Source organism: Amphiura filiformis, chromosome 19 (genome assembly GCF_039555335.1).
Source record: "Amphiura filiformis chromosome 19, Afil_fr2py, whole genome shotgun sequence".
Lineage (NCBI taxonomy): Eukaryota > Metazoa > Echinodermata > Ophiuroidea > Amphilepidida > Amphiuridae > Amphiura > Amphiura filiformis.
The window spans coordinates 8,104,554-8,121,421 of record NC_092646.1 but is presented as its reverse complement, the minus strand read 5'-3'; the positions used below and the strand labels follow the sequence as shown (position 1 = coordinate 8,121,421).

Sequence of the window (16,868 nt, the reverse complement as noted above, 5' to 3'; positions counted from 1 at the left end):
TGAAAAACCCTTGTCACAATATTTACATTTGAATGGTTTCTCTTTGGTATGAATCCTTTCATGTTTAGTTTTGTTACTTGTGTATGAGAAAGTCTTGTCACAATATTTACATTGATATGGTTTCTCTTTGGTATGGATCCTTTCATGTACAGTCCTGTGACCTGCCTGTGAGAAACTCTTGTTGCAATATCTATATCGTTTCATTTTGGTATGAATCCTCTCGTGCTGAATCCTTTGACTTCGCATGGTGAAATTCTTGTTGCAATATTGGCATTTCTGTTTTCCGATTCCAGGTGGTAATGTTAAACTTCCCAAACCAAATTTAAAATGAGGGGTACAATATTTCACTGTTTTCACAGGCTTTACACGAGTTTGACAGTTAGATCTGACATATCTGTACCAGTAAGTGTGCACTTTATTTTCATGTATTTGCAGATGAGTAAAATAGAAATTGCAGTCACTGAATAATTTGTTACAGTACCTGCACATCAAAGGTCTGAAATGATTTGCATACTCCATGTCGAGAAAAGATGTTTTGTCACAACTCTGAAAAATGGTTATCTGAAATTAGAAAAAAAATTCCAATTTACAATGGTAAATTAATTGTAGCAAGAAACCCCTTTTTTTTCTTCATGCAAGGATCTTTTAGAAATTAGGCAGTTTGGCGAATTTGTAACGCTAAAAACTTACGGTTTGCATTATTTCGGTAAAAGGTTTTTTGGCGATGCAAAGAAAAGGCCGGTTGTCAGAACCCAAAAACATAAAAATTTATTTCTGTTAACGTTACGGTTGTCAAATTAATTTAATTAGTTTCTGAAACTCCCTGCAGACTAATTCACCTACAATATGGTCATATTTTAATACAGAGAGTGTTTAATAAAACACTCTGACATCATAAAGTCATCAAAAAAAATCACTGATATATGGGGGTTTGCAACAAAAGCAGTTTTAGACAGGATGCTATTGCTAGGGCAGCATGAGCATCCCGCCAAAAACTGCTTTATTTGTTGAAAACCCCCAGTGATTTTTTGATTATTTTTTGATGTGTTCTCAAAATTGGGCAAGGGTTTTGCAACAAAGCTCTTCATGTATGTACGAGTCTTCATGTCTTGCTTCGGCAAATTAAAAATATTAATTTCAATGCATCAGATATAAATTGTCGTTACAATCAATGCTTTTAGTATGAATCCTTTCATGTACAGGCTCTGGTATCTGCAGTTGACACATTGAATGTTTACATTGATGATTTCTATTTGGTATGAATCCCTTCATGTCTGGTCTTGTTGCAATGTTTACATGGTACAGTTTCTCTTTGGTATGGACTTCATGTCGGTGTTTGTGACTTGCCTGTGAGAAGCTCTTGTCACAATATTTACGTTAATTGGAATGTTTTCTCTTTGGCATGTATCCGTTCATGTCGGGTTTTGTTACTTACATTTGAGAAACTCTTGTCACAATGTTTACATTGACATGGTTTCTCTTTGGTGTGAATCCTTTCATGTACAGTTTTGTGACATGCATATGAGAAATTCTTGTGGCAATATTTACATTTGTACGGTTTCTCTTTGGTATGGATTCTTTCATGTGTAGTTTTCTTACTTACATCGGAGAAACTCTTGTCACAATATTTACATTGGTATGGCTTCTCTTTGGTATGGATCCTTTCATGTTTAGTTCTGTTTCTTGTCTGTGTGAAACTTTTGTCACAATATTTACATTTGAATGGTTTCTCTTTGGTGTGATTCCTTTCATGTATAGCCTTGTTACTTGCATCTGAGAAACTCTTTTCACAATGTTTACATCGATATGGTTTCTCTTTGGTATGAATCCTTTCATGTTTAGTTTTGTTACTTGTGTATGAGAAAGTCTTGTCACAATATTTACATTGATATGGTTTCTCTTTGGTATGGATCCTTTCATGTACAGTCATGTGACCTGCCTGTGAGAAACTCTTGTTGCAATATCTATATCGTTTCATTTTGGTATGAATCCTCTCGTGCTGAATCCTTTGACTTCGCATGGTGAAATTCTTGTTGCAATATTGGCATTTCTGTTTTCCGATTCCAGGTGGTAATGTTACTCTTTCCAAACCAAATTTAAAATGAGGGGTACAATATTTCACTGTTTTCACAGGCTTTACACGAGTTTGACAGTTAGATCTGTACCAGTAAGTGTGCACTTTATTTTCATGTCTTTGCAGATGAGTAAAATAGAAATTGCAGTCACTGAATAATTTGTTACAGTACCTGCACATCAAAGGTCTGAAATGATTTGCATACTCCATGTCGAGAAAAGATGTTTTGTCACAACTCTGAAAAATGGTTATCTGAAATTAGAAAAAAATTCCAATTTACAATTGTAAATTAATTATAGCAAGAAACCCCATTTTTTTTCTTCATGCAAGGATCTTTTAGAAATTAGGCAGTTCGGCGAATTTGTAACGCTAAAAACTTACGGTTTGCATTATTTTGGTAAAAGTTTTTTTGGCGATGTAAAGAAAAGGCCGGTTGTCAGAACCCCAAAACATAAAATTTTATTTTTGTTAACGTTACGGTTGTCAAATTAATTTAATTAGTTTCTTAAACTCCCTGCAGACTAATTCACCTATAATATGGTCATATTTTAATACAGAGAGTGTTAAAACACTCTGACATCATAAAGTCATCAAAAAAAATCACTGATATATGGGGGTTTGCAACAAAAGCAGTTTTAGACAGGATGCTACACAGTGTCGACGTCCTATACGATAAATATAAATTTAATACTCCGTTGGTGAGCGACGGGCGAGTGGTATTTCACCGAACGCAATAAAAGGAATTCTATCTGATTGGCTAGCAATCGATCGCTAAGGTCGCTTAGTAGTCAACTACAAACTCAAAACTGAGCAACGTATTCAATTCGATTGAAATCGATATTCTATTATTGCCGTAGATAAAGAGAGTGATAGTGTGTCAATAATGTACATTGTATTGCAGCTGGATTTTACATGTATTCCTTTATGTTATTATTTTCTCAAAGAGTTGAATATGATCACAATTTTTACCCAGGATGTCAAATTTGTTACCCGCAAATTGCAGTTAAACATATCCACAGCAAAATACCGGTCCTCACTAATTAGTGTATTTAATTTCCAGTTAGTGTATTTAAGATAAAACCTGACAACAAATAAAATTTTCTTGCAATAGAAATATCATATGGGATACTGATATGGTAGGCCGCACCCGCCACAACATGGAGCTGCTACGCGTAGCTGACTTTTTGCTCCGTGGAGCCAAATTGACCAATCATGATCATGTTAGAGTTTTTCATTACTCGGAGGTAAAACTGACCAATTAAGTACGACTTACTCATTACGTGAAGCGAATTTATTCAGTAAGAATTTGCCAGACGAGCGTCACGTAGTTGCAAGATATCCTCGGTCACGAAAGTTATGATTCAAAAAGTAGTTTATGAAAAGTACGAACTGACTTATTATTAAGATGGACATGCACTCATAAGAAACTCATACAGTATTGTACATAACTATATAGCTAGGCAGAGTGGTGGTAAACTATGCACACAGTTCTGCGATCTGCAGTGTATCGCCGGGAGCTAATTTGTATAACTTGCGCGGTGTCCCTGCGAATTCGACCTTCAGCAAACTGCAAACCAGTTCGGATTTACTTTATATACTAGTAGGCCATACATACTGTAGTTACTGTCCGTTTTCCTATACACAATACTCAGTGCGCTCACCATTGATGCGTGACCTCTACAAATAATGTTAGAAGTATAGGCCATTGCCTAGTTGACGTCACTGTGTAAAAAAAATAACCGCCAATATTTAAAGTATTCTCTGAAATTCTAGAAAATATAGTTTTGTAACATGTCCTAAATTTTTAGCTAATTTAGGTGTTTGGAAATATTGGTACTTTAGTGTTTTAGGAAGGATATGTAAACGACAGATAACACCAAAAAATATGAAGAAATTATTTCTAAACCGTGTTAAGTCATTAAGCTTCTCATTTTCAAGAACGCTGGTTAACAATAAGCAGACTATTGTCTCATTTCGTAAACAAAAGCCCACAGTATTGTTACCTTGCGTTCGCTTTATAATCGTTCACCCAACTGAAACTATAATACCAGCTCATTGCTCATTGCACAGGTAAAACAGACACAAGTGCAGTGTGTATTTAACCAGAGAAGATCTGATGTAACATAGTTGAGCTGTTTTCATTGAGTGTTATCTTGGTTTAATAGCTTTTAATGGGGTTTAAGTCCTTCAAAGGTCGTGGTGAATTCTACTGTAGACATGACTGCATCATGATTATTTTAAAGTCAACAACATTCAACAATATGATCACCGTGATAGTATGACAGTAACAGTACCGTGGGTGTCAGTGATCCTGGCCTGACACAGTAGACAAACAAACAAACAAACACGCCACACACATGACACATGCATGCAAGGTAACATTGACTATACACTAATCAAACAATGGTATTGATCCTGTACAACTGGTCGTGGTTTATTTACAATCGATTCATTTAAAATCCCCATAGTAAACATTAATTTTGGCAAGAGTTTTCTCTCTCTCTGGAACGAGGATGCATCCACTGGCTCCAGCGTAATGAAAAGATCTAACATGATTGGTCAATTTAGCTCCTGAAGCGAAAAGTAAGCTACGCCGTAGCAGCTCCATCGTTAGGCGGTTACGGCCAGCCATATACTAATCATGCGAAAATCGTAAAAACATAGAATAGAAACAGTGTGGCAGGCTCTCAAAATCTCAAATTGTATGCTTAGCCTAAGTCGCTCGGCCTATCTCGAATAAAATCACCATGCGTAGCTATTGAAAAATGTGAGGATTCATTGTACTATCACGGCAATTTTTAACACGAAGATATAGGGACGATGACGGTGTGTGCTATTGCTTAGGCAGCATGAGCATCCCGCCAAAAACTGCTTTATTTGTTGAAAACCCCCTTATATCAGTTATTTTTTGATGATTTTTTGATGTGTTCTCAAAATTGGGCAAGGGTTTTGCAACAAAGCTCTTCATGTATGTACTGAGTCTTCATGTCTTGCTTCGCAAATTAAAAATATTAATTTCAATGCATCAGATATAAATTGTCGTTACAATCAATGCTTTTAGTATGAATCCTTTCATGTACAGGCTCTGGTATCTGCAGTTGACACATTGAATGTTTACATTGATGATTTCTATTTGGTATGAATCCCTTCATGTCTGGTCTTGTTGCAATGTTTACATGGTACAGTTTCTCTTTGGTATGGACCCTTTCATGTCGGTGTTTGTGACTTGCCTGTGAGAAGCTCTTGTCACAATATTTACGTTAATTGGAATGTTTTCTCTTTGGCATGTATCCGTTCATGTCGGTTTTTGTTACTTACATTTGAGAAACTCTTGTCACAATGTTTACATTGACATGGTTTCTCTTTGGTGTGAATCCTTTCATGTACAGTTTTGTGACATGCATATGAGAAATTCTTGTGGCAATATTTACATTTGTACGGTTTCTCTTTGGTATGGATTCTTTCATGTGTAGTTTTCTTACTTACATCGGAGAAATTCTTGTCACAATGTTTACACTGATATGGCTTCTCTTTGGTATGGATTCTTTCATGTTGGTTTTTGTTACCTGCAGTTGAGAACCTCTTGTCACAATGTTTACATTGATATGGTTTCTCTTTGGTATGAATCCTTTCATGTTTAGATCTGGCACTTGCGTGTGCGAAACTCTTATCACAATGTTTACACTGGTATGGTTTCTCATTGGTATGAATTCTTTCATGTGTAGTTTTGTTACTTGTATAAGAGAAACTCTTGTCACAATATTTACATTGGTATGGCTTCTCTTTGGTATGGATCCTTTCATGTTTAGTTCTGTTTATTGTCTGTGTGAAACTTTTGTCACAATATTTACATTTGAATGGTTTCTCTTTGGTGTGATTCCTTTCATGTCTAGCCTTGTTGCTTGCATCTGAGAAACTCTTTTCACAATGTTTACATCGATATGGTTTCTCTTTGGTATGGATCCTTTCATGTGCAGTTTTGTTAGATGCATGTGAGAAACTCTTGTTGCAATATTTACATTGATATGGTTTCTCTTTGGTATGAATCCTTTCATGTGCAGTTTTGTTAGATGCACGTGAGAAACCCATGTTGCAATATTTACAATTATATGGTTTCTTTTTGGTGTGAATCCTCTCGTGCTGAATCTCTTGATTTGGCATGGTGAAATGCTGGTTGCAATATTGACATTTCTGTTCCCCGATTGCAGGTGCTAATGTTAAACTCTTGAAGCCAAACTGACTATGCTGGGTACAATATTTCACTGCTTTCACAGGCTTTACATGAACTTGATAGTACGATCTGTACCAATAAGTGTGCACTTTATTTCCATGTCTTTGCAGATGAGTAAGATAGAAATTGCAGTCACTGAATAATTTGTTACAGTACCTGCACATCAAAGGTCTGAAATGATTTGCATACTCCATGTCGAGAAAAGATGTTTTGTCACAACTCTGAAAAATGGTAATTCTGAAATTAGAAAAAAAAATTCCAAATTACAATATATGAAGAGCTTTGTTGCAAAAGCCCTTACATCCACTTTTTGAGAAAAACAACCTTTTTTAATCGTGCAAGTACTACTTGTTCGATTTGATTCAATTTGGGTTTGGATAAGTGTTGATGAATAGAAAATAAAAGAATAAGTTTGGTATAATTTTCAAGCCTTCTTAATCTTTTTTCTTTTATGCAGTGGCGTAGATTTCTTTTTGACATTCGGGGGATGGGGTTGGAAAAAAATTCTTGAAGTATTGTGAATCCAGCACCTTCTGGCAACAGAATAAGTTTATGGTACAAATGCGCGAAAAATTTTGCTATTTTGAAGCTAAACTGATGAAATATGGTGCAAAAGTGGAATAAATGCTTGCGAAGCGCGCGAAAATTTGCACTTGGAAGGAGGGAGGGAGGGAAGGAGTTCTTGAATGCTTTTGGATCTTTGATGTTTGTTATTTCTTGGGGTAGATTATTCCAGTCTATGATGGCTCTTGGGATGAATGAGTAACAGTCTTTTGTGGGTTGAAGTTCTATAAATGAGTGTGAATGTGATCTCCTGGTGGAGCGCTGTACCGGGCGCAGTAGTGTTCGCACTGGTATGGAAAGGTAACCCTGAAGTGACTTTTGAAATAAGGCTATAGACGGGTGATGTTCCTCCTCCTGGCAAGTGTTCCCCATTGAAGGACTTGAATGATGGTGGTGACACTGCTGTATCTGCCATAGTCGTTCTTAACAAATCGGGCTGCTCTCCTTTAAGGGGGTACTACACCCCTGGCAAATTTTGTGCCTATTTTTGCATTTTTCTCAAAAATTATAGCACATTGGTGACAAGTAAGATATGTATATTATTTGTGCAAGGACTACAAATACTATACTGAAAATTCATCAACTCAAGGCAAGTAGTTATTTATTTATTGATCAAATAATGATTTTCCTCATTTTTGACTGTAACTCCACAACTGTTGTCTGTGCTGAAATAAAATTTCCAGTGCAGTAGTTGTAGTCCTTGCCCCTATAATATACATATCGTACTTGTCACCAATGCGCTATAATTTTTAAGAAAAATGCAAAAATAGGCAAAAAATTGGCCAGGGGTGTAGTACCCCCTTAATGGTGTCTACGTTTACACGTTTCACGCTTAACCGACCGTAAAATGCACTATCCGTTTAGAAAAATCACTAACTGTTTAAACGTAAAAAAAAAAATAATAACGGCCGGGGGTCTAGGGCCATCCACCGTAGCAGTTTGAAGGCACTCAGCAATGCTCAGAAGCCCATCCGGAACACCAATTTCTGAACGAAACTATCTTAAACTTGAAACCAAATATAATTATTTTTCACTTAAAAATAACATCTACCTAGTTTTGATTCAGGATTTCCTCTCTGACAAGGCTAGCGTTCTCACCACTGAACAACACAGCGCGCCGCCATATTGTTTTGGTTCCACTGGTTCCCGGCAGTTTAAAACACAATACGATAGAATACTGAGGATACAAGCATTTGCAAACCATCGCGGTATATTTCAGATCTCGGGTTGCCGACTGTTTTCCTACCAAAAATACGCTAATTATCATGATTGAAAATAATTGAAAACCTTGAATTTTTTTTTTACATACGTACAACCGGTTTTAACCGACCGGATTGTGGTCCGTTTAAACGGTTAGACAAATAACCGTTAATTTACACCCACTCCTTTGTACTGCTTCGACCTGATGTATGTGTTCTGTGGTGTACGGGTCCCAGACCGCTGCGCAATATTCCAATGATGGCGAGTGGTATGCCAGATCTTTTACGTCTATGAGAGGAAAACCTTAATTAAGGGGGTACTAAACTCCTAGCCAATTTTTTGCTTATTTTTGCGTTTTTCTCCAAAATTATAGCGCATTGGTGACAAGTAAGATATGTATATATTATAGGGGCAAGGACTACAACTACTGCACTGAAAATTCAGCAACTCAAGGCAAGTAGTTATTGATTTATTGATCAAATATTGGTTTTCCCTCATTTTTGACTGTAACTCCACAACTGTTGGCTGTGCTGAAATAAAATTTCCAGTGTACCAGTTGTAGTCCTTGCCCCTATAATATAGGTATCCAGCGCTCGAAATAAGGCGCGTCCTTGCGTCAAATACCCGTGAAAGTAGGCGCGACCATAAATTTCCTACGGCACGGGTCCGTGTGACCCGTAAAATTGAACCAAGCAAAGAGCAGAAAATTCTGGTTTTGTTGTTCTACTGGAAAATCTGGTTCACATAATAGGTCCAGCTCCTGAGTACACTTTCATTTTAGTTTCCCATCAAGTTTTCAACCCAAGTTTTCAATTCTATACAATCCACATACCGTGATCGCCGTAGCTAATTCTCTCTCTTGAAATTTCAAAGGCATGGGTCCGGCGTCTGACCCTTGAAAATTGGTGAGGACCCTTGAAATTTCAAAGGCAAGGGTCCAGAGGACCCTTAGATTTTTCTTCCTTCTTTCGAGGCCTGTAGGTATCCCAGAATCTTTTTGATGAAAGTCAATCTTTGACAAGATGTAACTTTGTTACGGAAAGTGCTATGACAAAAATGTTTTCAGTTTTGGCTTTCTTTACTCAAGGGCTTTAATTTGATATGTAAAATGATGCAGTTTGATGGCAAATTTGAATTCACCTAGCATAGCTATATAATATACATATCTTACCATGGAAGTAATGCTTTATAATTTTTGAGAAAAATCCAAAAATAGGCACAAAATTGGGTAGGGCTGTAGTACCCCCTTAACACATTTGCTAGTCAGCGAAATTCGCATAGACCGGGACCCGCCAAACACAATACATATTTACATAGAAATTTAAAAGAACAGATTGGACAGGCTGGGCAAGGAAACCTACATTTATAAATATGTTGTCTATACTTCACTTGACCCAAATATATGATTTTTTATGGTGATGACTTGTACTATAGTAAGAATTCCAATTGAATGAACGCAGCTTTTAACAGCTGCACTCGATCCAACCGCGATCGTATATTGCGTATTTCAAACTACAACGCGAACGCACGACCTTGGATACAATGCTATCCAATCAAGAGTGCGTTGGCATGGTTGGATTCACTTCCGCGTTACTCACGCACAGGCGCACACGCTGGCGTACATCGTGCAGTGTACGCAAAAATTCGTCACGCTATTGAAAGCTGCGTTCATTCAATTGGAATTCCCACTATAGTATAGAAACCCATGGATTTCATTTTCCATTCATGTACATGTAAGAACATCCACAACTGCCGAATTTTGCACCTGTCCTGGCTTTAATACGTTTAGAAAAACACTCATGCACTGAAAAACAAATTCCTAATTGTCGCATAAAATAAAAAATATCATGATACTAACCCCGAATGTTCCAAAACTCTCCAATCGTCTAGTGTTTGTGATCACCACATCAGCTCACAATCCTGTGTCTTCATCTGCTAAAATTGTATAATTCTTGAGTTTTCTGATCTCTCCAAAATCCACCGTCCGACAAAAACATTAGTATTGGGCGATACTAGATACTCGATCCCTAATGCAACCAAGGCGAGCGGTATCAATATTTTTCAAGTTTCAAGTTTTGGGGCGCCCGCCACGGCGGGACCCCTTATTTGGCTTGTAGACTAATTCCAATCAGCCATCTACACTTCGCATGTACTGTGTATGCTTCGTAGTGACGACTGATTATCTTCCAGTCCATATCATGACGGACTTCTGAAAACTATTCAATGCGACTTTGGTTGTGCGCCGTAAGCGCGACTGACTAGCGGGCGCCCGGTACCGCGTCGCTGTACCGCGCCCGCTGTGACAAGATCGCGCTCTGAACTTCTAAAAACAACAAACTCGGTCAAAAGGTCAATTTGGACACAACTGCGCATGCTCCTGTTGCAAAATGCGTCACTTTTTTTTTCCACATAGTTTTCTAGACTAATTCCAATCAGCCGTCTACACTTCGCATGTACTGTGTATGCTTCGTAGTGACGACTGATTATCTTACAGCCAATATCATGACGGACTTCTCAAAACTATTCAATGCGACTTCAGTTGTGCGCCGTGGCGCGACTGACTAGCGGCGCCATGTGCCGCTGTCCGCTGTACCGCGCCGCTGTGACAAGATCGCGCTCTGAACTTCTAAAACAACAAACTCGGTCAAAAGTTCAATTCGTACACAACTGCGCATGCTCTATGCCACAGGAATCCTGTTGCAAAATCCGTCACTTTTTTTCCACATAGTTTTCTCAGTCGTCAATCCAGACGGTTGACGACTGAGGGCAGCAGTCTAGTAGTTTTCTCAGTCGTCAATCCAGACGGTTGACGACTGAGGGCAGCAGTCTATTTGGCTTGACTTTGCAAAAGTTCTAATTTCGGTCCTGCTAGATTTACTTCGCAACTGTTTTGCTTAAAAGTATGCCACAACTTGCTTGGTTTTAATTTTATTTATTGTACCGGTATACCGGTACTAATAATTATGCACGGGATGAAATCTTGTGCGTATAGGCCGTCCTTTGTTTAGGCCTATACAAAATTAATGGACTCATAAAAACAGCAAATAAACCGATGGCGCTCTGCAGCTTTGGCTGTTGGTGCCAGGCGGCGAGTGGCATGATAGAGCCGGCAACTTGTGAAACCGCCCGGCCGTATGGCATTATACTCGGTTAGTTTTGTGGGGTTCATTATCGAACCCCAACGGTTTTAGCTTGTATTTATATTATTTATTAACATAGGCCTATTTGTTTGTGATATTTCAAGCGTTTTAAAATTTCAAAATAGGCCTAATCCCATTCAATTACACGGTTGACGATGGAAATTTACTGAATTTAGAGAATACACGTCATTCACCACCTGGTTGGTGTCAGCGAAGGGAGACAGGCGCTTGGTGCGCTTTCATGGTTTCGTTTTGCTGATTGGGAGATGTTAATACTTTTGGGTTGTTAGTATCAATGTATTTTTTATAAACATTGTCAGTGCAATATTACCGTCTGTTTAAGGTTATTAATTATTTTTAACTGTTGTGATTTGGTAGTTCACAGCATCTTACGAATGGTAGTGAGCTTTGGCAAAAACTGCATTGCTCAATTCATAGTGAGCGTGTAGAAGAATTAAAATATCACAGATATACTTTTATAGGTGCTGCGGTTCTTGAGTTACGTTGTAAAGAGGGCTGAAACAACAACACTTTTGTAAAACGTACATAACTCATTAACAACAATAAATTAAGCAAGTTTGCAAAGTATAAGATTTGTAGAATGAACTTTTGCAAAACATCAAGGTGTTAATTTTCAATAATATATTGATCTAGATAATGAAAATTGATTTTTAGGTTTGCTTCGACCAACAATGCCTCGTCTACCCTTAAATGAATGAAATGAAAGGTACTTTGTAAAAGCAAAATAATTATTCTTGTCTTCTATACTATCAATCATAACACCCCTGCTTAACGAAATTCAACAATATTCAATATCCAATGCAATATCCTCATCCTCACTACAACAAAACTCCCCCACCCCACATGATCACAAATTGACACGGAAGCTTCATACCATTCATTTCAATACAATTAAATTCAAAACAAAATGGTCTTGTCATACACCTCCCCCACTCAAACACACATCTTTTACATTTAATCATCTTCCCTAGAAAAAATTCATTCTAATACCAAATCTACACACCATGGAATTCACCACATCACTTTTTAAATTAAAACTAGGAATTTTTATTTTCAGTTCAGCCCACTCGCGCTCGCGAAAATTGGCACATTCAATGTCATGTCATGGGGTTACTGAGTGTCATTTTCTTCGGAATGGGGGAGGGGTCATGAACAGCGGCGGCACCAGGAATTTTTTTCGGGAGGGAATGGGGGGGACAAAGTGAAATTCAGGGGAAAATCTACAAATTTTGCCCCAAATTTTTTTTTTTTTGCCCCAGGGGTATCCAACTCCCACGCGAAGCGCGGAAGCTTTTGAAATGCATACATTTTCACATGAATTGTACCTTACATTTTGAATTAGATCCTAAAATATGAATTTTACCATAAAATTATGTAATTTTACCTAAGATTATTGGGGGGGTTCCGGAGCCACTGCTTTAGCCTACACTTACGATCAAAATTGTATAATGCGCTCCGCGTAAGTTTCTTAACACTAATAATAAATAAATAAATAAATAAATAAATAAATAAATAAATAAATAAATAAATAAATAAATAAATAAATAAATAAATAAATAAATAAATAAATAAATAAATAAATAAATAAATAAATAAATAAAAATAAATAAAAATAAATAAATAGATAAATAAAAATTAATCAAAATTAGTTATGTTTGTACATGGGGGGGGGTGGGGTGCTGTGCAATAATCATGATCGATATCCATGATTTATCCTTGAAAATTTATAGCATCGAACCTCCAGCCAATGTTCATTGCCAGTGCTAGCCACGAAACAAGGTCACAACTGTAGCCACTCCCTCAATGTCGCCATTTCAGTGATTGACAGTGATGTAATGCAAATATGGCGCTGGCCATCTGGTCACGTGCGCATTTATAAAAGCGCATTTATATATAATATAAGCGAAGTCTACTGCTAGACGTCACGAAAATTGTTTTTTGTCCGAGTGAAAAAGAAAGAAGAATTAGAAGGACGACAATTATTTCTGATACGACCTCTAAGGGGTGGTGCAATAATTATGTGTACGGGGGGTGAATTTTAGGGGGGCAAGCATTTTTGGCAGGTCGAAAGGGGGGTCAAGCGATTTTGGCAGGTCGAAAGGGGAGCAAGCAATTTGTGGCACAGATATTTTGGGCACCGTTTCTATATTACGCCCTAAAAAGGCGTAGGAAAACGTTACGAACACGTTCAAATATGCAAAATTTCCTGCTCGCTGCGCTCGCATCATATGTTAAGACAATTTAAGGTTTTAAATTCGGGTTCCCCAAAATCTTGCATGTGTAAGGGGGGGCAAAGATTTTTGGCACGTCAAAAGGGGGGCAAAGGTTTTTGGCACGTCGAAAGGGGGGGCAAAGGTTTTTGGCACGGCCAAAGGGGGGCAAGCGATTTTTGGCAGACCATTTTGAGAATTCACCCCCTGGGGTACACATAATTATTGCACCACCCCTAAGTAGGTTGGATACTGCATATGTACATGTCCAGAGTTTGAGGCAAACATTTTCCAAACATTTTTCAAAATGTGTTTATGTATAATATCAATATCCATAAAGTGGCAACATGAACAGGTAAAAAGGGAAGAGTCACATCCAAGATGTGATGTATTCGAGCAACATGTATTTTGTTTCGTCACCCTGCACAAGCATTGCACAAAAATTTATCTATAGTTGACCCATCACCCCCTCCCCCCCCAGGCTGGCTACGCTTCTGGATACTTTGGATCTCGGGTCAAACTTTAAAACTCCCATCCCCTTCTGGTTTTTTTTGTCGACTCTCTAATTCATAACTCCAAACTTTTCTGTCTTCTTTGCCTTTTCATGAGGGTATATGGATTTTCACTGGAACAGCCATTTTTCTGCCAAAGCAGTGTGATTTTGTTGTTAAATGTCACGGATACGGATATGACATTTAATAAGTAACGTCACTAAAAAATGACAATGACAATGAACCATTGTTGTTTTCTATGAATGCGTGGGACATGAACTTTGTGACCTTACTAATGATAATAATCAGCATGAAACAGGGAAATCCCCGAAATCCTGTACAAAATGCATATATTTTTGTATATTGGAGCAAATTGAGTATATTTCAACATGTTCAGAAACACTCAGAAACACTCAGAACACTTTTGTAAGACGTACATAACTCATTAACAACAATAAATCAAGCAAGTTTTCAAAGTAAATGATTTGTAGAATGAACTTTTGCAAAATAAGAAAGTGTTATTTTTCAATAATATATTGATTCAGATAATGAAAATCGTTTTTTTTTGGCTACTTCGACCAACAATACTTAGGTCTACCAAAAGTATCAAGGAAAAGTGCAAATGTATTCACCATTTGACAACTACATTTTGTACGGTTTAGAAAGGGAGGATATTATTAAGATTCCATTTTGTAGTGTACTAATAGGCATATGATACATTTCTAAGAAAAATTATAAATATTCAGGCGAGTAAATTTTCAGATCAACATTATCAAGATCACCCACTCATCTAGGGATGCTATATTTTTAATACATTTTGAGATTTTCAGAACAATTTAAAACCTATATCAACCTCATGACAATGTTGTTAAAAATTGAATCATTGATATACGAGGGGTATCCAAAAGTTTTTGACATCACCCAGAAGGAAAAGAGCTATATTGATGAAATTTTGTCAGTGTAATCACTGGTCCTTATGTACATTATGGTCCAAAAATGGTCTCATAAGTATGTTTACTTTCTTTACATGGGGCACCAGATGGGCAGTAGGCGCATAACCTGCAATATGGTGAAAATTGAGGCACGCATCATGATTAAGTTCCTGCATTTGAAGGGTTAGGCCTACAATGCTCAGAAAATCTATGATGAAATTAAAGCAATCTATAGTGATGATTGCCCATCATATGGCACTATTGCTTTTTGAAAAAGGAATTTCCAAACTGGCCACATGTCCCTCACAGATGGGCCAAGAAGTGGACGTCCATCACTTACGGATGATGCGGCCACAGTGAAAAAACTCAAGAAAGTGGAGGATCTTATCACGAAAAGGTTATACTTCCCATCTAGCGCCACCTTGTGAAGAAAGTAAACATACTTATGAGACCATTTTTGGACCATAATGTACATAAGGACCAGTGATTACACTGACAAAATTTCATCGGTATAGCACTTTCACTTCTGTGTGATGTCAAAAACTTTTGGATACCCCCTCGTATATATCTGTTAACGGCCCATTCAGAGATCCCAGCGAAAGTGTAAAACATATCAATAGTGTGTATAACATAATTAGTGAAGGAATATAATAAGTCATAAAACTTTGTCATTGGGTATTTTTGAAATGCAAAATTCCAGTGGCAAAAAACTATGAAAAAGCAGTATTGACAAAGTTGAAGCCCCATTCAAACACATGTAGTTAATTTTTCTACTTAAAGGATTTCGTGATCCTAGCATCCTCTTTTTATGACATTTTTCAGTATACCCACGAAAAAAGCTTATTCTCAAAATTTTAGTTGATTCCGATTTTGCGTTTGCGAGTTATGCATGATATGTGTATTACACTGCTCCATAGGCCACTGTTGTCATTTTGTTCTGGTATACCAGAACTAAATTCAAATTTGACGATATTTTTGCTAAGAGAATTACTCTGCAAGAAATTTTTGATACATAAACATTATGTAGCCAGAGGTTTCCAGTGGTATAAAAATCTCGACTTTTTTGATAAAAGTGGGGGGGATGTGGTTGTGGTTCACGAAATGGCCTTTTTAGTAGTTATTACAGATTCATGTGAAATGTCTAATTTTGTTCAATCAATCAATCAATCAATCAATCAATCAATCAATCAATCAATCAATCAATCAATCAAATTTATTTCCATCAAAAATAAAACATACAGATAACAAACGATGAAGGAGACACAACTAGAAGCAAAAGCCTGCCCTGAAAGCCTGTAAAATGTTGTGCCCCCTGAAACACTTAAAATAAGAGCCTAAATATATAAACACAGATACACAAAATGAAAAAATACAATTATACACCAAGCCTGAAGGGAAAAAAGAAAATACACTTGATTGCTCACCTCACACTCACACCCGGCACACTCCATCACAAAAATGTCAGAGGCATATAATAAAAAAGTATACGTGTACATAAAATTTGTTTATATCAAATTCAATAGTATTAACCAAATGTTGCCATATCACTGAATAAACATTATTCTACTTATAAATATCAAAAACAGATTTCAAGTTTGACTTAAAATGACCTAAGGTTGCTTTTAACATTTTTTGGCAATGCATTCCAAACTTTTGGTCCAACCGTTAAGATACTGTTGATTTTGTGGATAGGTATTTTATAGTCATTCATATTCCGTGTATTATAGTTATGATTTTCTTTGTGAGTCTGGAAGAAATTTTCAAAAGATCTAGGTAACATTTTGTTATTATTCTTAAACATAAATATAGCAACTTCCTTATTGAACATATCAAAGATATTTAATACCTTAAACATTTTGAAAATTGGTTCAGTGTGACTAAGATAGTCACTATTGGAGAATACTGTCCTGGCACGTTTTTAGAGGCGGTACCTTTTATTCATGTGTTCTTTATTTGCATTTCCCCACTTAAGATAAGGTAATAGGCCTATTAGAGTTCAATATAA

The 16,868-nt window shown here is 37.0% G+C and overlaps 1 protein-coding gene across 1 annotated transcript; it reads right to left on the bottom strand.

Annotated features, from left to right (window-relative positions):
* Positions 1-138: 138 nt before the first annotated feature.
* On the bottom strand, positions 139-10,058 carry LOC140140360 (uncharacterized). The gene is made up of 5 exons (XM_072162120.1): positions 9,928-10,058; positions 5,334-6,542; positions 5,121-5,220; positions 1,167-2,326; positions 139-561 (listed from the first exon to the last, which is right to left on the bottom strand). The coding sequence occupies exons 2-4, from the start codon at positions 6,497-6,499 to the stop codon at positions 1,373-1,375; spliced, it is 2,220 nt and encodes a 739-aa protein (XP_072018221.1). The 5' UTR covers positions 6,500-6,542; positions 9,928-10,058; the 3' UTR covers positions 139-561; positions 1,167-1,372.
* Between the last annotated feature and the right edge of the window lie 6,810 nt (positions 10,059-16,868).